The 21,386-nt window shown below is 39.3% G+C and overlaps 1 protein-coding gene across 1 annotated transcript in view; it reads right to left on the reverse strand.

Moving 5' to 3' along the window:
• The window catches only part of GPAT3 (glycerol-3-phosphate acyltransferase 3), a 52,922-nt gene extending 34,582 nt beyond the window's left edge, over window positions 1–18,340 (reverse strand). The window contains exons 1-3 of the mRNA XM_016156175.2: window positions 18,325–18,340; window positions 17,244–17,527; window positions 9,859–9,925 (exon numbers count right to left, since the gene is read on the reverse strand). Coding sequence (XP_016011661.2) covers window positions 9,859–9,925; window positions 17,244–17,384 — 208 coding nt within the window. The 5' untranslated portion in view covers window positions 17,385–17,527; window positions 18,325–18,340. The remainder of the gene's footprint in view (window positions 1–9,858; window positions 9,926–17,243; window positions 17,528–18,324) is intronic.
• Between the last annotated feature and the right edge of the window lie 3,046 nt (window positions 18,341–21,386).

A 21,386-nucleotide genomic window follows, 5' to 3' on the forward strand; every position in this document is an offset into this window, starting at 1 on the left:
AGGTTGACACACAACTTAGAAGGTGACTGCCTAGGGGTTCTGCTCACCCCCAGGACATCCAGACATTGCTGACTTCTACCCACCCAACCCAAGTAAAGGCCTCTAATCACAACCCAAAGGCCTCTCTCCTTTCCCTGACCCCTAGAGCCTCTTTTCACGAAATACCAAACCACCACTATTCGCCCCTACCTCTCCAGCATTCTGTGTACAAAGCACACTTTGGTGCCCTGTTGGAGAATTTATGCAGCCCTGAGAGCATCAGAAAGAAAGAGGAGGGAAGGAAGGAAGGAAGGAAGGAAGGAAGGAAGGAAGGAAGGAAGGAAGGAAGGAAGGAAGGAAGAAAGAAAGAAAGAAAGAAAAAATTAATAAGTGCAATTATAAAATCTCTCAGAGAAAAGAGAAAACATGAAGAGACCTTGAAAGGTTGTTGCTACTTACTGACAGAATAAAAGAACTGATGAAGAGCTTTCTTGCTTTCTCAGCCTACAAAGCCAGTGGTTTATAATCAGATACCACTGTTACAGAAACGAACAATACATAAAGATTAAACACTGAAAAACTTAGGACTTTTATAGGGAACTTATTATAACCAAGACAACAAGGCACTGCTAAAAAATGAAAACAACTATTATGTGATTTACATCTCTCCCCAAATTCTGAACTGTCTATCCTATTTGTAAAAAATATTTATGTAATTTACCAACCAGCCTGGTCCAATTTACTAATCATTTTTGCTAATAAGAAGTTCTTTATTACACATAACTTAATTCTTTGACTTCAGTTTAAGTCAATCTTTTAATATCCATCTTTTATGGATATACAGAGGAAAAACTTTCTCCTTCCAATAATTAACCAACTTTAATGAGTCATCCTTCAGCATTTTTCTAGATTCAATAATCAATCTTCACAGATCATGCTTATCACTATATTAACCCTTTTCGCGGGCTTCAGAATTACAGTGAAACCGGGCTTATCTGTGCCTTTATATCACATTTAAACTGCTTTGTTTTTGAGGCCCTTCATAATCTGATCTTACCCTCTTAGTAACCTCATGTCTATGTGTTGCCCCTTCTGTAAACTAAGCTAACTCCTACTGCTAATTAAGCTATTTCTTTATTCCTCCAGGGCTTTGAGAAAGCCCTGCCACCTTAGTTAATCCCGATCTACCTCCTCCACATGGCCAGTTCAGCACTGACATGTCCACAAAAAATGCTCTCAGGTGTACTGCATCCAAATATCTTCTTTTATGCTATACTTCCAAATTTTCTTCCTCAAATTAATTAAATTCATTTGTAAAATTCAATAGCGTTCACATTGCCTGGTTCTCAATTGTCACATGGATATACGAAAACTGGTGACATCTCCTTAACTAGACTAAGAGTTATATGCACGGTTCAGCATATAATGTAAGCAGAGACCAGGGTTAGTGATTCAAAGCAGCTCGTCACTGTATAGTTGAACATACTGGCTCTGTTATGCACTGCAATATCGTTTTAGGTTCTATACTTTGCCTCGCTTTCCACTGCTGGGTTGTCTAAAACTCTGCCTCTGGCCTTTTTTTTTTTTTTGCGGCAAGCCTTTTTTTTCCATGTCTTTAAGCCTGTTTTTTTCTATCCCATTTCAGAGCACACTCCTTAGGTAAAGGATCTTGAATATCATTCTCCCTCTCTGGGGGCTCATTCATCAAAACCAACAAGATTACTTTAAATTCTATCCTTGTTTCCTAGGTTGCTTAAAACTCTCATTTAAGAGCATTCGACCAACTGTAACACACTTCCAATTATGTCAAAATCATCACTACAACCTCAAACAAGAAAACTAAATCTATGCCAAAACACAATTACTCAACAGGTTCCTGTCCTTTCAGTTACTCACCCTGTGGTACACAGAGAAACCTTGCCTATTCTCCGGATCAGGGGTGATGACGAGGTTTCACAAGGAAGGCCAGCTCCAGATCAGTTGGTAGCAAGAAGCTATCTGCAGGTTTGTGTTAAGAAGGACTTTTAAGGCCACATCTCAGTTCAAAGACTTCCTCAGTGACAAAGACTTCCTCAATTAGTTAAGTCTGTCAGGGTCATGAGGAGGGTGACAGACAGAATGGATTTATTCACCCTATTATTTGCGATCAAGACAGAATCAAAAGCTTTACTCATATAAAAACACCTTCTATTTTTCTACTTTCTACATGATTCATATGTCTGTAATAGAATAATTTGCCTCTTTTTTTATTCTGACTAATTTTCTATTAGTGTCTCTTTCAGTCATCAAGACTGAAAGTACTAACCAAAAGTATTGGAGGTGTACTTTTATTCTTTTGAGAAAGGCGAATGAGAATGTCTATTCCCTTTTTCAAATCTACTCCCTTGTTGATTCTATCCTCAGTAGTTCCCCCAAAAACTTATAAAATAATCAATGCTGATTATAAAATGAGAAGATTTTAACCCTAGATATGAATGCCAATCATAAAAATGGGGCGGGGTAGAAGAGTAGACACTGTAGACCGTCGTCAGTCAACACTTCGGAAAAACCAACAGGCGTTTAGAATAACAAGTAGTTTCATTTTAACATCTTAACATCCCATTGAATGTAATGTTGACCCATATCTTGATTGACAGTCCACATTAACTTGGTTGATTTGGACATAGCTAATTTGATGAAACAAGAAATCCCACAACACAGAAGCATCCATAAAGCTCCATCATCAAATGAGCCACCAATTCAATTAAAATGTGAGCCTTATGGTTTGACACTTATGCATTGGTATCTTTGATTATAATGTTAAACCAGACTCATTTCTTCAAAACTTTTGTTGATGATTTGAGATTATGTTTTTCCTAGTATGTAACAAAGCCAACACTCAGGAGAGATATTTCCATTTATAGAAGAGTCACCTCAACCTTCAAAGGGAGAATAAGAAAGCACTGACCAGAGGAGCTAGTAAGGAGGGTATGGTTTAGGGTAGGAAAGGGTGGCAAGAGATTTTGAGTAGAAAATACAAACTGGGATTTCTTTTCAGAGTGCCTTTGACTAGCAACGTGATCTGAAGCAAGTTACTTGACCTTCTTTACCTGTAGTTTTCTTATTGGTGAAATGAGGATTAACAAGACCTTCCTTGTGTAAATAATTTTGCACAGTGAAGTCAGCATTCAACAAATGGTGATAACGAATATTATTATTGACAGGTTCTTGTCTATGAGGTAAAAATAAAATAAAGAAGCTCTGGAGTTATGATTGGGGTTTTCTCTGGAGGGGTAAGGTGGCCAAAAGAGGTGTGGAGATGGGGAGGTTGGTTTTGGGAACAATTCTAAAATGACAAGCTGGATTATTAATTTGCTGGGCACCTAATGAGATGTCTGGCCCTCCCGACAGTAAAGAGAATTTCCCTAAATAAATACGGGATATATTCCTAAGCTGACTATCCTATCGTCTCGTCTAATTATCTTCTCACTCTCAAAAAATCCTTAAGTCTTAGTTTCACGGTTTTCAAACCTCCACAATTTTGAGATGCAGGCACACTCTTCTAGACTGCTGAGGGGGTTGGGACCAAAAGAGCTAAATCTCCAACAAGATTTCCAAAGGTTAGTTAGTTCTGGGAATAGAAAGATTTAAAAGCTGCTTATATTAGTAATGTGTTTTGTTTTGTTTTGTTTTTTTAAAAAAAAAAAAAACAGCAACAACAAAAATAACTAATTTTACAGAAAATAGGGATAGGGCTAAGGGCATATCATCCACTTTGTTACTGCTATGTGAAAAGAAAAATAATCTGAAAAACAGGTTTTATGGTTTTATGAGCTTCCTAATTGGTTTCCTAGGAAGGGAGCCTCCCTTTCTATGATTTACAGCTTAAATCACTCCTATCCCACCCATCACTTCGCAATGCAGTTAAGACATAGATCTGATCTGCCCTTCTACCTTCTCCTTCCATGACGGAACCACTCCTTCCTGCTTACTCATTGTTAGCCGGAATTAAATGCTAAATCATCTACTTTCGGCAGTTAGAGCACTTAGTCATATGCAGGTCTCTAATCCACTCTAAAGGTCCCCCATTGGTTTATGAGGTGAAATTTGAAGGAAGATCCTCTTGTACCTTTCCTTAAGGAACATGCCTCCCCTCCCACTGTCCAGGGTTCTCTGCTAGCACTGTCTTGCACTCCATCATTCTTCAAACAAGCCACCAAAAACTATGGAAAACAAGTTCTGCTCTTCCTAGGGCCTATTTGTTAGAAAACTAAAATAAGTTATGCTAACGATAGTGGGGATCAACATATTAATGCACTATTCTCTAAGAGCAGCCTCATAAAGGAATCAAAGGAGGGATGGGAGAAGGCAGAGGAGGGCTTTAACCTATGAGACATTGAGCAACCTCTAGAGACATTGTTGGTTGTCACCGGAGGAATGTGCTACTGTCATCTAGTGCGTAGAGGCCAGAGGTTATAGTGTAATAGATCTTGAATTGCCAAATTGCCAAACATCTTTAACAATGCAAAGGACCTCTCCCCATGACAAAGCATTATTCAGCCCCAAATGTCAGTAGGTCTGAGGCTGAGAAACAGCTCTAAGGAGTAATATATATTTTGATTAAAAACTTCTTTGTTCCACAAGTTTAAGTTTAAATTCCAGGAACTGGTCAGGCTAAATGGAGATGTGTTTTGGAGCAGGTAACCATCAATCACACCCCTGAGACAGGTACCTGTTTTTTAATCATATCAAACTAGTTCTGTTCTTTAGACTAAAGACTCTAGCTGAATGATTATTGATATTTTGTTTGTTTAATTTTTATGTTTAAAACATAAGTTTAACAAAAATATGAGTTCAACAAAGAAAAAAAAGATATCCATTTTCATATTTGCTTCAGATACTTTTAAAGAAAAAATTATAGATACAATGAAAGTCTACCTCCTCACCTTTTTTCCTACCTCCTAAAAGATAACCACTATCCTGTAGTAGGCGTCAATTCCAATATATTTTACACTTATCTATAAATATCTACATAAACATATGGTATCTACTTATGATCATGAATTTTAAATAAATGTTATTATACTATAATTTTCTTTTCTTTCAACATGGTTTGAGATTTGTCTACTTTGTTTTTTTTGTGTAAATCCATTTAATTTATTTTGACAGCTGCATAGTATAAACAAACCAGCTTACATATTAATGCTTCTCCTGATGAGTGACAAGGTTGTCTCCACATATTCACTGTTTATATATATTTGTAACGTGTCTCCTAATATGCTGAGAGTTTGGGTAGGTTCAATATCTTAGGAAAAGTGGAATTGTGGGGTTATAGTGTAATAGGTCTTCAACTTTGCTAGGAATTGCCAAATTGCTCTCCAAAGTAGTTGAACTAAGTTTTCATGATAGTGCACTTAGAAACACAGATGACTAATCTTATGGCTTTAAAACGAACAAGCAAAAGAATTAAATCTCTATCTTCTACAGAGCTATATTAGGATGTGAGGATAAAAATGCATGGTATGCTTGTAGATTTTTTTAGAATCACCTACTATTAAGCAATTTTCTTGGATCAAAAATTACATTCCATTATGTCCACAAAGCAGTACCATTAAATAAAAGCACGAACGTATTTGTGGACCATGACTGAATCTCAATTCAAACAAATCAATTAGAAAAACATTTTGAAATTGTTAGAGAAAGATATATTGGCTGTATATAAGATAGTAAGAAATGATTATGTTGTTAAAGTGATAATAGCGCTGTTGTCATTTGTTAAAGTCCTTTTTTAAATGCATGAAAAGACATGAAATTTTGTGTATGCATTGAATAAGTTAGCAAAAAAATGAGGAGTGATGGATGAAATGAGTGTGGTAAAATCTTGACAAATATTGGTTATATGGGGCTCATTACATTATTTCTCTATTTTTGTATATGTTTGAAAATTGTTGTCATTGTTATCATCATCACCATTAGATACAAGACTTACCTACAGAAACAGACTAATAAAGCAGGTAGACATTCAGCTGTAATAAAGAAAATCTCAACCTATAATGCTTCCATATCCTATAACTGGATTATTTTTCTCTATGTAAGTAGCTAAACAAGTTCCAGTATTTTATCAATAAGATAACTCCATTAAATGCATCACACTCCACATTCTTGAGGACAGCAGATACTGATATTCAGAAAGTTTACACCATGACAACAGTACTAAACCAACTTAGCTGATGTAAACAGATTATCAAAAATGGCCTGCCCCAGGCAAAATGTGTAAAGAAGAATGATACTCCTCAAATGTCTATTATAAAATATTATCCCACATTTTTGGTGACTACAGTAGCTTTGATTAATGTTGCTGTAACTAATGTTGGACAGACATCCACATGGTTAGTCGAATCTCACAAAAAGAACCCCAAGAGTAAAACCAAAGGGAAATGTTAGGCACCCTGTTTTCTCTCCGAATTGGTATTACATCAGAAGCTTCACTGTAGCACTTTGCTCTTTGTGTGTCGAGGTTGCGGGAAAGAAGGACTAGGGGGCAAAAAATACAGGGCAGAAGAGAAACTTAGCACAGGAGCTTAATTAATAGCAGGCCACATAAGCCAAAATCCTTACGTGTGGTGCCCACTGGAGTAGGGCAACATGGAAGACCTGAGAAGGTGGCACACAATTCCCACTGCCCGCAGTGCTGAGTCAGACCAGCAGCACACTCCAGGGAATAGTGCCAAAATGACTAAGCCACAGCCTCTATTTATTTGTATTGTATGTGACTCACACTCCAACAGCTAGGGCAAATGCAGCCCTTTATTCCTGCCTGTTGACTTTTGGTTGGTAATCATTCAAAATGTTCTAGTATCATAACGCAATTATAGTGAAATTAATCTTAAATCATAAAAATGACAGAATTAATAACATTCATTACAATTGCAATCAAAATTATGAACTCATCGAGTCTGATAGCACAATATATCCAGAAAATCAGCCAGGTACCCAAAGATTGATGCTGGCGGCACTTAATAGTCAAACGGTCCCTGGCAGTATTAACAATGAAGTAGAATCAAGGGCTCCAAAATCTCAGTCAGACCACATCTCAGGGTGCAAGGAGATGCACTTGTCTTATGGCTGGAATGGTGAGAGCACAGCTGATGCAAAGAAGCAAAGGACGCAATACCCTTCTGTCCACTTTATGAGCTTTCTATGCATCAGCTCTCCAGGACCAAATACTAAGGTGGAAGGGAATTCCATATTCTCCACTGAACTTTAATGCTCAGCATAACACAGCTACTTGAGGTGGAGTGGGGGAAGGGCTATTTTCTTCATCATTGTATTAACCATGAGGAAAAGCCCTTAAACCTAGAAGAGAAAGGTATAATAACAGAGCTTCTTAAAGAGATCTTACTCATGATCATATCTGAAGCTCAACAAATTAGACAGTTTTTTATACAAGAAAAAAATTTCTATAGCTAAAGAATTATTTAACCACAAAGATATTATTTCCCAAGCTTCAGCTTTCAGTTGGCTTATTCAATAAAAGCACAGAAGAAATATAATGTAAGACAGGTTTAAGTGGAGAGAGAAACTTGAAAAGTGTTTCCAAAAATGTGCTTCATCAAGTAAAAGAACAGCAGAAGGAATTTTTTTGGTGCAGAAAATAAATATAACTGTTTTCCCTGTTGAGCTAATCTCTCCTCAGTTTCCCAAACCTATTGTCAGTGTTACCTCATTCAGACATCTCGAAATCACACCCTTACTCCCTGGAGCCTTGGCCTGGCTGTGACCCTGGCCTAAGCTTGACCGCCTCAAGCGGTCAGCCTTGTTGGCTGCAGTCCAGAGACATGATGCTGCAAGGGCTGAAGACTATACCAGCCAGGCACACAAGTGCTCAGTGTGTTTCATCATCCTCAGCCAGTCTGTCTAGGACTGACATATCTCTCTGCTGACTCCAAACACCCGGATATATCAAGAAGGCACACCCCCTAGAACAGGGCTCCCAAAGCACGATGTAAGTCAGGCTGGGAGCGGAGGGACATACCATGCATAGCTGTGGGACTAACAGAGATGAAAGCAGCACATATCTGAGCCCAAATTAGATCTCACATTGTCCTTTGCTTTTGCACCTATTTTAGCAGTGGCCTGTCAGAGGTCTGTCTCCCCGCAAGAACCATGGTTTAATCCTCTTTGGTTCCCTATACGATAGTGTAAGAATCCCTCTTACATGTAGCAAATACTCAATAACTGCAATAGTCAATTCCTAATTTCACAGGCTAAAAGAAAGGGCAGCTACTCTGAATGAAATATGACAAATTTTAGGCATCAGACTTACTCTAAACCATTATGATTTATATCTTCTCCTCCTGTTCATTTCTACTATTTCCTGGAGGCACCATGGAAAAAAAAATGAAGACCAAAAATAGAAAAGACAGATGCATGACCAAAAACAAACAAACAAACAAACAAATAAATAAATAAACAAATAAATAAATAAATCCAACAAGTGAAAATATTCGCTTCCACATAGGGTAAAAAAACTAAGCCACTGTTACTGGCCACCCTCACCTAGTGAATTTTTAATCCTCCTAAACCCCCAAATTGAAACACCTTGTGCCTTTTTAAATTCATAGCCCAAGACATGCACCACCACCACCACCTCAATCTATAGAACCCTATAGGCTGTCACTCAAGATCAATAACAGTCCCAAACTCGCCAAGTACAACACAAAATGAGCCAAAAAAGTTTGTTCTCTCCTTAAACTTAAGGACACATATGAAAAAATGTATCCAACTCAGAAAAATAAAAAATTAGATCTGCTATATCTAAGAAAAAAGGTATCTGGCACTAAAAATAAGGATCAAGTATAGCCAGAAATTTCCAATCTGAGTAAAAAACGTTATCAGCGATAATACTTTGGTGTTTAAGTAGACACTATAAAACTCTACTAGTTGTTTAAATTATTTGAACATCACAATCAATTACACAAAAATGCACAGATGTCTTCACTCAGATATGTTATTTCCAAAATACACTACAGTGTACAGTTTCTGCTATTCCTCTTAGACAAGCCTCCAGAAGATAAACTGCTCCTAGTGAAGTGTTTGACATTTTGACTTCCTTTGATCCTGAATTAGATGGGCACAAAATTGTTTCAACAATTATTTTTGAAAAACACATAAAAAGCTTAGTCTTTTAATTAAATGTGGTAATTCATTTCTTCCTAATTTTATAGCCATCGCTCCCATAAAATACTATTCCTGGTGTCTCAAACAATTTTTACCCCTGGTGAAAGGGTTTTTATAATAAAAGCAAAGCTCACAAACAGAAGGAGGGACTGGTTAGCTCGGTTGATTTGTTAATTCACTTCTAACAAAACTAAACAAGTTTCTTTACTGCAGGACATTTCTGAACCTTTATTTCTGTGCAATATTACTCTCCAAAAGAAAGGAGTAATATGTGGTGATTCCCAAGCATAGGGCACAGGGGAGTTAATTTTTATTTCATGTATTACCAATTAGCCTTAAGCAAGAAAGAGTATTCTGAGGAACATACTCTGAGAACCACGAATTAGAATAAAAACTTCAAAAATAAATTTAATTCCCAAGAAGTCCAGATATCCTTTTTTAAATTATTTTTAAACCACTGACTACATCTTCAAAACCATGGACAGCCACCTTTAGAAATACCCTGTAGAACACATAGATGAACTATCAAATATTATCTCCTAACAACTCATTCAAAACTCAGAAAGCTGCTATTTTGCACAGAGGATAGAATTATGAACAATCTAAAGCCTTATAGAATGCACTGCATATTTCAAGTTCAAATTGAGTAGATGTAAATGAGATATTTTATATCATCATATTTTGGATATTTTAACCATCATAATGAAAAGGAAGACTTACCAACAGAAGCTGAGTTTTTAGAAAATGATTCTTTTGGGACTCCTTTTTCAATTCGCAATGTGGCCCACTGTTCAAAAACAAGAAGTATTAATTTAAATTGTTCCACAGACACAATGGAGAATACTTAAACCATACTTATATAGATAAGTAAAATTAAACATTAAGCTTTGGCACTCCTTGAATTAAAGTGATCCCCCAGTGAACCTTGGATATAGCAATATCCCAGACCCAGGGATACTTTTATGTTAGTTACTGATGATGCCCAAATAGTAGGAAAAGATCATGTTTACTCTATTTAGACCCCTCCCATATACCTCATATCCCAATAAATTACTCCTTCAAAAAGTAGTGAAATATGTTGGGCAGGAGCGCAGGTTACTGGCATCAAGACTATCTGGGTTTAAAGTTACTTAAAACCTCTAGGCTTCAGTTTCCTCATCTGTAAAGTGAGAATAATAGTTCTCATCCCATCAAATTGCCATGAGGATTAAATGGGATTAACACATGTAAAAACCAGGGCCTAAGGAATAGCTATTATTTTCATAACAAATTAGACATTCAAGAATGAGACACATTCAAAAAGGCCTAATTGCCAGCATCAAAGATAAGCTTGCAGAGATAGCGTGAGACCTGGAAAGCTGAAAAGAAATCCGTGAAGTTGATAAATAAAGAAATCATATGCCCACCTGGTCACTTACGTTTTAAGATGCATAGGAAAAATGTTATGATTATGAGGATCCACAGATTTAAGAAAAGTTAAGGACAGGAAAAATCAGCTCCCAAATACCAAGATGTGACTTATCATTTTCTTTATACTCTGTTTATGCATTTCCAAAATTATCTACCATTATCACCATAGTTCAAACACTACAAGTGAACTTTGTTGACAGCATTCCAGAAAATCTAAAAGGCTATTTTTCTATTTTAGAAAAGAAGCCTTTAAATGTTATTTAGATGATTATAATTCCAGAAACTAACAATGGCTAAATTGACTGATTTGGGGTGGGGGAAGAGCAAAATAAGAGGTAAAATACATTGTGATAATTATAATTTACACATGTAAAAACCTGTGAACTTAAGTGCCCTTAAAGGGGCAAAAAGACAGCATTTATTAAATACATCAAGACAAAAATCTCAGTTATTGCTCAACTCAGAGAGATTAAACACAGAGGTGTAAAGACACTTTCAAATAAGCAAGAAAATAACTGATAGAGAATAAATACCTTAAAACATATACATGAAGGTCAAAGAGTAAGGCTTGATCTGACTACATCAGGACCCCTGCCTACCATCCCTAAGAGCCAAGTAATTGAACGTGTAATTTGTGCTTAGAGAACAGCCTATAAATAGAGGCGTAATCTTCCGGGCTTCAAGTGGCAAGTCACAAATGATAATAAGACTCAGTCTTAATCTGATTGTGTCTTTTTCTCTTCCAAACTGGCTTAGTGTAGGAGTTCTCAAATTCTAGACCTCCCGCCTTTTCTTAATAGAGGTAAAGGTTTATCTCTATAGTTTGCAACTTAAAACTTTGGTACCTACTGTCATTTGTAAGTAGACCAAAGATATGATTAAAATAAAATGTTGTAAACAATCAATCATTATTAATCTTGAAGCTCAGTTTTTTTTTATTGTAGGCATGTGATTTTATTATGTTTTATATAAATAGTAATGACCTTCAACGAGGACAATGATTGTATGCTCATATGATGGAAAATATTGATATTTTGTGGTTATTATGGCTTGTCTGAATTGCATCCCTCCAAATTCATATGTTGAAGCCCCAAGCCCCAGTGCATCAGAAAGTAACTGTATTTGGAGCTAGGACATTTAAAGAAAGTGACTACGTTAAAGTGAGGTCATTAAGGTGGGCCCTAATACAATCTACCTGGCGTCCTTATAAGAAGAGAAAATTTGGATGAACAAAAGGACACCAGAGATGCACAAACACAGGGGAAAGGCCATGTGAGGACACAGCAAGAAGGCACCCATCTGCAATCCAAAGAGAGAGGCCTCGGAAGAAACCAACCTGCCGACACCTTGATCTTGAACTTCTAGTCTCCAGAAAGAACTGTGAGGAAGTAAATTTCTGTGGTTTAAGCCACCCAGTCTGTGGTAGTTTGTTATGGTGGCCCTAGCACACTAATACAGGGGCATTGATCAAATAGCATAATGTGCTACAAAGAGCTTTATGTTCTGTCACCAGGCAAGTTTCAGAACACGAAACTTCTCCTGAAGTGGTAGCTCCAAAGGTCTGTCCTACAGAATGCAGTTATAGTGTTCAAGGCTAGCAAATGTTAAGGTTTTGGAGGAGAAGTCATTTACTGCAAAATGGAATTTATACTGGAAAACCTGTTTCTTCTGGGTTTACTCTCCAGTGAAAGTGAAAATGTGCCTATGCTCTGCAGCCAGATAGATGTACAAATGAGTTGCAGTTCTGCCACATCCAGGCTGTAATCATCTCAGACAAAATACTTTATTGCCTTGGGGCCTCATTTTCATCATCTCTAAACCAGAAGCAATTACCAAGCGTTGTGGTAAGATTAAAGAAAATAATCTATCCGATACCACCACACAATAGGCCACAAAGCAGAACAATGTTGACTTACTCCTCTCTTCCCACGCCCCGCACTTCAGGCACTAAAATAATCAGTTTTTTTCAGACCATCTTGTGCCATTTCCCAATAACTATTTCTCTTTCATCATGCCAGCTTCTCTAGCTGATTGAGATAGCCCCACGCAGAGGCAAAATGTCTCTTCAGAGGTTTTAAATCTCTTCCAAAGGGATCTCAGAATACATCTGCTTCAAGAAACCAGGAAAGGTCCAGCTCTGTCCACAAGACGGCCCTGAAGTACAGTAGTGGTGTCTAACAAATCCCATTACTACTCCCCATCTCACGTTCCCACCACCAAAGACAGTTCAAAGACACTTTCAATCAGGTTTTCACTCCACTTAATTTCAAAATCCTCTTGAGGGATAAAAAGCAGCTGCCCATAATGCACAGAAAAGAGGTTAGGTCTAATTTCTAAAGCCTAGGCCAAAAACTTGCAAAAATGTGACACTGTCACCTAGACAATTACAACTTTCAGTTTTTACACTAAAGAGACATTTAAGAAGTAACTAAAGAGAGGAGGAAAAGTACATAAAATTGTATAAAAATTCAAAATGTTAGGCTTACTCAAACAATAGCAGGCCATCATCTGTAGCATAATAAAACAGTTTCTTGGCAGAGGCTGTCATCTCAGCTGAGTAAGAACTCAGGCTCTAGATTCAAATTAAAATTCTCATTCTTCCACTGTATGACATTTATCTACTACTGTTGACAAATTTTCTCTGAACCTCCATTCCCTAATCTATCAATAAGAGTAATAATGGACCTTATCTCAGAGAATTGTTGTGGAATTAAATTAAACAAAAAGCACATAGCCTTAGTAGCTTTTACTATAACTTTCTATCATAAATAGCCATGGCCTTCTAACACATTCATTATATTTCCAACATCAGGAATAATAACTATATTATGATAATATAACCATCTGAATTATTGACATGCCTTTTTAAAAAGATGGAAAACTAGTGTATTGAAAAGAGGGTAAAGGGAAAAAATAATAGGTAAAATAAAAGGCAGGAATTGTCTGTTCTAGGTATTTATGCTGACCCATCAAAGATATGAAGGTAGATAAATCTTAGCCATAGAGTAGCAAGCAAACAAACAAACAAAAACAGAGTGTTCAAACTCCACCAAGAGTTGAGTGCCTACTGTGTATCAATTACTTTCATTCCCCTCTCTTCATTGTATCTGCACAATTACTCCCAAGAGGTATATTCCTATATACACATGTAAAAACTAAGGTTGAGATGTTAAGTGCCCTGTCTCACCTTAGGCCAATGAATAGCACCCTCACCACCCTCACCCTCATCATTAACCTAACAATTAAGTTTCATGATTGTGAATAGCATTTTCAACCTTTAATCCATGCTCCTCTCTGATAAACAAAAAGTTCACAAACGCCCTTCTAGAGATTGAGATACATACACCCTACCACCTACATGGATCATTCACTATACACCCCTCTCAGCCAAAAGTTTTACTTTTCATAGTTTGTATTCCTAAAACAATTTGCCCGATATAGATATAATATTTCTTAGAAATCATTACGTAGCCCTTGAAAATCACTGGTTTAGAGAATGACTAAATTTATTTTAAGAATTCAAGCCTCGTCCTTGAGTAGCTTGCCATATCAGGGGTTATATACACATCTAGAATCTGCAGCAATGCAGAGGCAGCATGCAGTAGGTGCTCAATAAATGATTATTATCTGAAATGATGAGCAGCTAAGGAGGAGTCAGTTACATGACGATTAGCAACTACCACACTCAGTTATTCAGAAGGCACTCCACACATTTCGGCTTCCAGAATTTACATTCATGGTCATGAAAAAGCCAATCATTGTCTATAAAACTTAGAAAAGTAAACATATAATGTACAAAACTAAATGACCTTTTAAAGTGGTATATAAATTGTAACATTTTGAGAAATTTGAGAAATCTCCAATTCCAATCAAAGAGACCAAAGAATGTTCTTGGGACTGGAATGCAAAAGAAAGAATCAAATCAGTTGAGAACATAGTAAGGAATGATGAGTAACAGAAGGGCTGGGCCTTGAATGGAATCTACAAAAGGGCAGGATATTTGTCCAGAACTAAAGATGTTCTAATACTTAATACTAATAAAGATTTCCTAACGTTAAACAACCAGTGCAATTTTTAAGGGAACTATCCCTATGGTCAGGAAAAGCAATCCACTGTACTAACCCCAGCCGAACAGAAATGTCTTTGAAATATCTACTGCTGTTCTAGTTGAAGGATGAAAAGCCTTGGGTTGCCATTTCCCTCTCCTGTGCCTAAAGCAGATTTCACTGTGGCATCACAACTCTTTCCTGATAAGCCCAGCTGCTCCCAAACATGGGTGCTCCAGGCAGCTACATCCAACAAGACAGGGTTGGCTCACGAAATGAATCCCTATTCTAATTCCACATATGCCAAGCATCTCTCTGACCTAATAACTTAGTCTTAGCAAAGAGGGTGGTTCCCTATGCTGCCACTCCCTGATTTCCAAGCTAGGTGGTGTATCTCCCACTAAAATCAAAATTTGGCATTTTTGAGCTTTTGATTAACAAAGAGTATATATCTCTGAAAGTCTCTTCAACTCTAGATGGACAAAAATGACAATCTGAGGCCCTGCCAAATTGAAAGCCTGATCCTGAACTGTAGTTATCCTTTCAGAGTATAGTAGCTATTTGCCAGGTTGACAGCAACTAGTTGTCCTCTCTCCTTGCCATATCTTTAACTGTACCTTGAATTGCTAAAACAAGAAATACAGGCATCAGCACCTGGAAGGCAGTGTGTGTGATTTACCTGCACTCCATTCTCATTAGAGGCATAAATTCCAAAAGACATTACTGTGTGGGAGAACAGTTCAATCATTTCAGAGTTCTGAGAAAGCATGAACACCAGCTGAAAAAGATCACGTTAGACTTCTAAAGAAGTCTAACAATAAGAGGCACCTATTGTTGTAGAAATGTTGTGAAACAAGAACACCATGCACCACTCTGAGAGTTGGAGAACTCAGGTTTATTACTCTGGTAGCCCCAGAAGAGCTAGCGCTCTGAAGATCTGGGTCCTGAGCTCAGGGGCAATTTTGCTTTTATATACCTGCTGTTACAGTTAGCATGGGCTATGGGCAATTACAGAGCACGTGATTTAGGAATTTAGGTAATAATTTCTGTTATGGAGACAGAACAATTATAGGGAAGGTTGAGCTTTCAGTTGATCTCAAGATCACTCTGCCCTCCAGCCTATGCAGTAAGCAGGTCCACAGAAGCAGAACAAAAAAAGGGATTAGTTTTTGAATGTAAATTCCTCTTCACTATGACATTCACAGTATAGTATGACCAAGTTCAGAGTGTTAAATCAGTAAGAGAGGTTCAAACTGTAAGATATCTCTCAAGGAAAAACAATAGAACTTTCAAAAATAGAATCACATATAACTCCAAAGACCGGACAGAAAAATAACCACAAAGAGAAAGTGCAACAAAAATCTGGGGTAAAACAGGAGATTATTATTAGCAGGTAGAAGAGATTTGCAAGAAATTAGTAGGTAGGAGAATAGCAGGTAATCTCCAGGTAGGAGACTGTATATCTGGGAGCCACCCCACTAGCTAGGAGAGAAGAGTACATTATTTTCTGTCTGCCCCCAGGCAGAAAATAAGAGCAGAAAATGAGAACCCTCATTAGAAGGTACTGTAGAAGTTAGAATAATAACAAAAACGCTAGAATCTGAAAAATAATAATATTCCTCTAATAGCAGTAAACACATATATAGTACCTAACATGTACTGGTATCCTTCTAAGGTGCTTGACATAGCTTAACTTACTTAAAGAGGTGTTATTGTTACTCCTGTTTTATAGATTAGAAAAATGAGAAAGAAGTAGGTGACTTCCCTAAAGACACGCATGGAGAAGGAGAGCTGGAATTTTGGTAAATCTGTACTGAGTCTGTATTCCTAACCACTAGGTAAACACGCCCTCTCCTCAGTTAAGACCACTTCATTCAAGCAAACCACTGTACTTCTCTGAGCCTCTATTATCACTTCCAAGGCTTTGGGGAGCAGATGGCGAGATAGTAAATGGGAAAGCCCTTTGTAATTAAATATACCCTGTATAAGGGTAATCTGCAGTTGTTCTCTGACAGGCCCACTTCCATCTAATAACTTTCTTTGCAGAATTTGGAAACAAGAGTTTAGGGAGAGCTGAGGTCAATAAAATTGCAAGTACCATTGTTGAGATAAAATTTCCATGACTGCACTCAAATAAAATCAGATTTTTTTTTTCTACCACTCAGCAATTGGTGTCTTATCTTGAGCATAAACTAGAACATGATACCTTTCTGGACAGAATGCCTTAGTACATGAAGGGACCTCTGAAACCTGGAGCTGTAAAAATTAAAGTGAGCGAAATGACAGCTGCACTGCATAATGGATAAAAAGAAATTCGATGATATAAAACGCGGTCACACTGTTATTCTAATCAGTTAACAACAACAACAACAGCAAGAGGACACGGGGTGGGATGGTTCTGCTATTAACCAGAGGAACAATAAGGTGTTCCAGTAATCTCAGCCGGGATCCCTTCAGCTCGCGGGAGAAGGCGGGAGGCTGTCTTGGAGCTTCCTTGGAGGATAAACCGAAACGCACACTCCTGCGGACCGCTGACCTTCCGAAATGGTCCCCTCGCGTCAACTCAATTCTATCCTCGGCCTCCACCTCCCCGGATTCTACGTCAAGCGCTCGGAGGTGCAGGGACGCCGCCTCCCTGCTGGCACTCACCTCTAAAGTTTTCACCAGGATCTTCATGTAGATCTCAGAAATGCCCAAAGACACCCCAAAGGCCGAAGGCAGGAGGATGAAGCCGAGCACCAGCGTCAGCCAGATGGAAAAGATCTTCACGGCCAGCTCCGCGCCCTCCATGGCTTGGCGTTCCCTTTCGAAAGGGTCCTGGAAGAAGTCCGAGCGCACGAGCTGTCCCTGTCCCCAGGCAATCGGGCGGCAGCTCCGCGAGCAGAGGCGGGTCAGCGCCGGAGGTCAGCGCCGCCGCCTCCCCGGGCTCACCTCTGCCGGGGAAAAAAAAAGAGAGGAAGGAAAAACTTTCAGAACGACGGTAATTTCCTTCCTTCCTCTTCGGCTCCTCCGCGCTCCAGCGGGTTAACTCTTTCTCGGCGAAGGCTCAGGCCCGCGCCGAAGCCACCGCAACGCACCAGACCTAGGAGCACCCGCCAGAAGAAGCGGGCTCGGGCGAGCGCCGGGGCGCAGCGGCGCGGGCAGGGCGCGCGAGTGCAGCCGCGAACGCGCCCCACGCTCTGCCCGATTTCCTCTGGGTGGCGATCGCGACAACTCAGCGGTGACTCACAGAGGACCTCTGGGAGCGAGGATCCCCGCCAGCACACCTCACCGCAGCACCAGCCGCGACGGACCTGGCGCCAGGCCGAGGACTGTGCTGGCGGCTGGCCGCGCTCCGCCGCCCGACGCCCTGTTACCTCGCGTGGCCCTGGCCGCACCTCCTCCGCCGCCCGACCCGGAGCCTCTAAGAGCGCTGCAGCCTCCTGGGCGTCCTCGGTTTGTCCCGCCACCCCTAGAACCCAGCAGGAGTCCCCTAGGGCGCAGAGTTTTCATCTAAAACTGTTATCATTTTCTTCATCCCCAAAATGATCTACTGGCATGTCCGGGACTCGAGAAGGTCTTGTTTGTGTGGGTGTAAAACGACCTCTGGGAAGGGCTTTCAGGGAGAGAGAAAAGCTCAGAGTGCTGCTGAGCTGCCGCTGGCGCCGTTTCTAGGTCTCCCACGCCTTCCCCTCCGTCCCGTACGGAGCTGAGCTAATCAGCGGGGTGAAAAGCTCCACAAGTCGCGTACTCCACTTAGCTGCCATCTCCCTGGCACAGAGCTCCTTCGGCTGAGGGTCGCTCTTTTGCCGGGGTAATTCCCCAGCCACAGCTTCCCCTACCATTCACCCGACACTCTCAAGCTCACCGAAACTGCAGAAAAATGCCAGGCCCGCAGAAGCCTTCACCAAGCTGACAGCGCCCCCTGGGTATTCAGTCTCCGCACTGCTACCTTGCTACCTAGTGCCGATTAGAACAATGAAGGGCAGAACCCTTATACGGCTATTTACTTCTCTGCGGTTCGTGTCTCTTAGAGACCTGATCTGATTTTAAGAATTAGCATGAGAAGGAATTTTGAAAGTGTAGTAGATAGGAAAATCCGGCTGCTCAGGGTTTCCAGATCATCACTGAATGGTACCAAAATCTCATACAGTTTTCTTTTGCGTGTTATTTCAAGCTGGAAAAACTGGGAGGGCCAGCAAACTGAATGCAAACAGAGTTGGTAGCCAATACTGCAAAGAAAGCAGCCCTTACCCAGGGTGTGGAGAAGTGGGAGGCGGAAGGAAGAAGAGAGGCTCCACTGCAAATGTAAATATTTTTCCCTCATTTCCTGCCATGTAGGTATCACAAACCTCCTGCCCCACTAAGAAGAGGGGAAATTATAACTTGGTCATAAAAACAAAGTTGTGAATGAAGACATTTCAGTCATTTCTTTTCTTAAAATTAAACCTCTTCATAGTCTGCCAGTTTATAAAAACAAGAAAAACACAATTGCTAAAATCTTTCCAAAATCCTTGCTGAAAACAAACACGGATTTAACACAAAACTTCAAAGATTATACTGACTCATTTAACACTGTACACTCAGGCAAAACTCTTACTCTCCTTTTACTTCATAAGTAATGCTAAATGGTTGTATCAAAGTTTACCCAACAAAGCAGGCAGCTTTGGAAGACCTCTTTCTGCCTATCCAGACACAGGTGCTGAGTACCCACAATCTCCAATGATTTCTGTTGCTCATGACTTAACTCCATGAACTGGGTTAGGTTTTTTTGTTTTCTTTGTTTGTTTTGGGTTCTTTACTATTATGGAAGAATTATTATCCCACAAAATGGTGAAATGGTAATGAAGTGGAAATTTCAGGAATTTTCCACTCAAATGATTAACCTTGTAATCAGCTCTTTGTCCTGTTTCTGTAACATGCTTGCTGCATAGGCCAAAAGGCAAGGTGGTCTCAAAATCAACTGAAGACTCACCTACCCCTTGGAATGTTTCATCTAGATAACAGATGTATTCCTTTAGTGCTTAAACAGATGTATCCCCTTTTGTGTGTTTGCAGATAAGCCCTAGAAAAGAAAATTTTTCCCTGAGCTCTGGGCCCAGATTTTCAGAGCACTAGCTCTTCTGGGACCGCCAGTGTAAGAAAACTGAGTTTCTCCAACCCTCCAGGTGCTACTTGATTTCTTACTGGTCTGAGTCTTTGTAATTTTTCTGTAATAGTAATAACATGGAATTTGAAGTCTTAGATTGACTACAGCCCAGACATTTACAAGTTTGAACAATTCATTTAGTCCTTCTGTGCTTTGTCTTCCTTACCAGCAAATGGATTCTTTTTAAGGTTGAATACAATTGTATTTGAAACCACTTGTGAATGACAAAGCTCTCTGCAGGGATCAAAAGGCAACCTACTGCAAGTGCAAAAGCTCTCCTCCATCTTTTTCTCACCTAAAACACAAGAAAGTCAAGATGAACTCACCTTTTCAGTGATGAGGGAGGGAGAGGGAAAAGAAGAAATAGCAGAGGTCCCACTGCTTCCTTTATACCCTGCCTTTGACTCACCTCTCCTTTCTCCTTATTCCCTTTAAGGCTCCTTCAATTAAACCTAGGTAGAACCCCCACTCCCTTCTTGCAATTAGGACCGCCTTCACTTACTGGATTAGTTTTCCAGGGCTGCCTTAACAAATTACCACAAATTTAGAGACTTAAAACAACAGAAATTTATTCTCAGTTCTGAAAGCCAGAAGTCTGAAATCAAGATGTCAGCTGAGTCACATTCCCTCCAAAGGCTCTAGGGAAATATCTTTCCTTGCTTCTTCCAACTTCTGGTGGCTCCCAGGACACCCTGGCTTGGGCCTGCATTACTCCACTCACTGCTTTAGGCTTCACATGGCCTTCTTCCTACGCCTTTCCTTCTATTTCTTTAAAGACACTTATTATCCTTGATTTAGGACTTTCCCTAATCTAGGATGATCTCATCTTGAGATTTTTGTTTACTCTACAAAACCTTTTTTCCAAAAGAGATTACATTCACAGGAACAGGCATTTAGGATTTGGACATATTTCTTGGGAGGCTATGATTCAACCCAATACATATACTATCTCTGTAAACTGGGATTAATACACATATATGGAGAGGTTGTTATTGGGGTTGGAGATTATATATTTAAAATTTAGCTGATACCAAAAGTTAATAATAAGGTTTTTTGTACAATCCTGTTTCTACCTGTTGTTCTAGAATATATTTATGTAACACTTCCTTTCGCTTTCAAAATGTCCTGATTTGGGTGATAAGTCACATGGTTCCTTTATGCCTACATAATTTCTAAGATCCCTTCCAGTCTAAAATATTAGATTCTTTGACAAAACTCACTGTCAAGTCCCTGCATGACCCCTTATCAATATCTGATGCCAAATGTCATTGTATTGAAAAATGAATAAAAAGGATTAGCATCTAGTCCAGAGCTTCTCAAACCTTACTCTGTAGAAATCCCTGGGGCACTTGTAAGAGAAAGATTTTTAGTCAGTAAGGCTGGGAGGGGGACTGAAATTCTGCATTTTAACAAGCTCCCAGATGATGTTGATGTTGGTACATCAACCACACCTTGAGTAGCAAGCCCTTAGAATATGGCCGAAGAAGGGAGTGTTACATTTAAGCGATACAAAAGGCCGTGGGGTCCAGGTAAGTCTTTGGAAGCCAACGTAAAAAAGAATTGATTCTGAAGAACTGACCCCAGAACTCATATTATTTGTATCTTCTTTATATACTTGCTTTGACAACAATTATGGTTAATGGGAATAGAAGAGTTTAGGTTAA

Source organism: Rousettus aegyptiacus, unplaced genomic scaffold (assembly GCF_014176215.1).
Source record: "Rousettus aegyptiacus isolate mRouAeg1 unplaced genomic scaffold, mRouAeg1.p scaffold_m13_p_10, whole genome shotgun sequence".
Classification (NCBI taxonomy): Eukaryota; Metazoa; Chordata; class Mammalia; order Chiroptera; family Pteropodidae; genus Rousettus; species Rousettus aegyptiacus.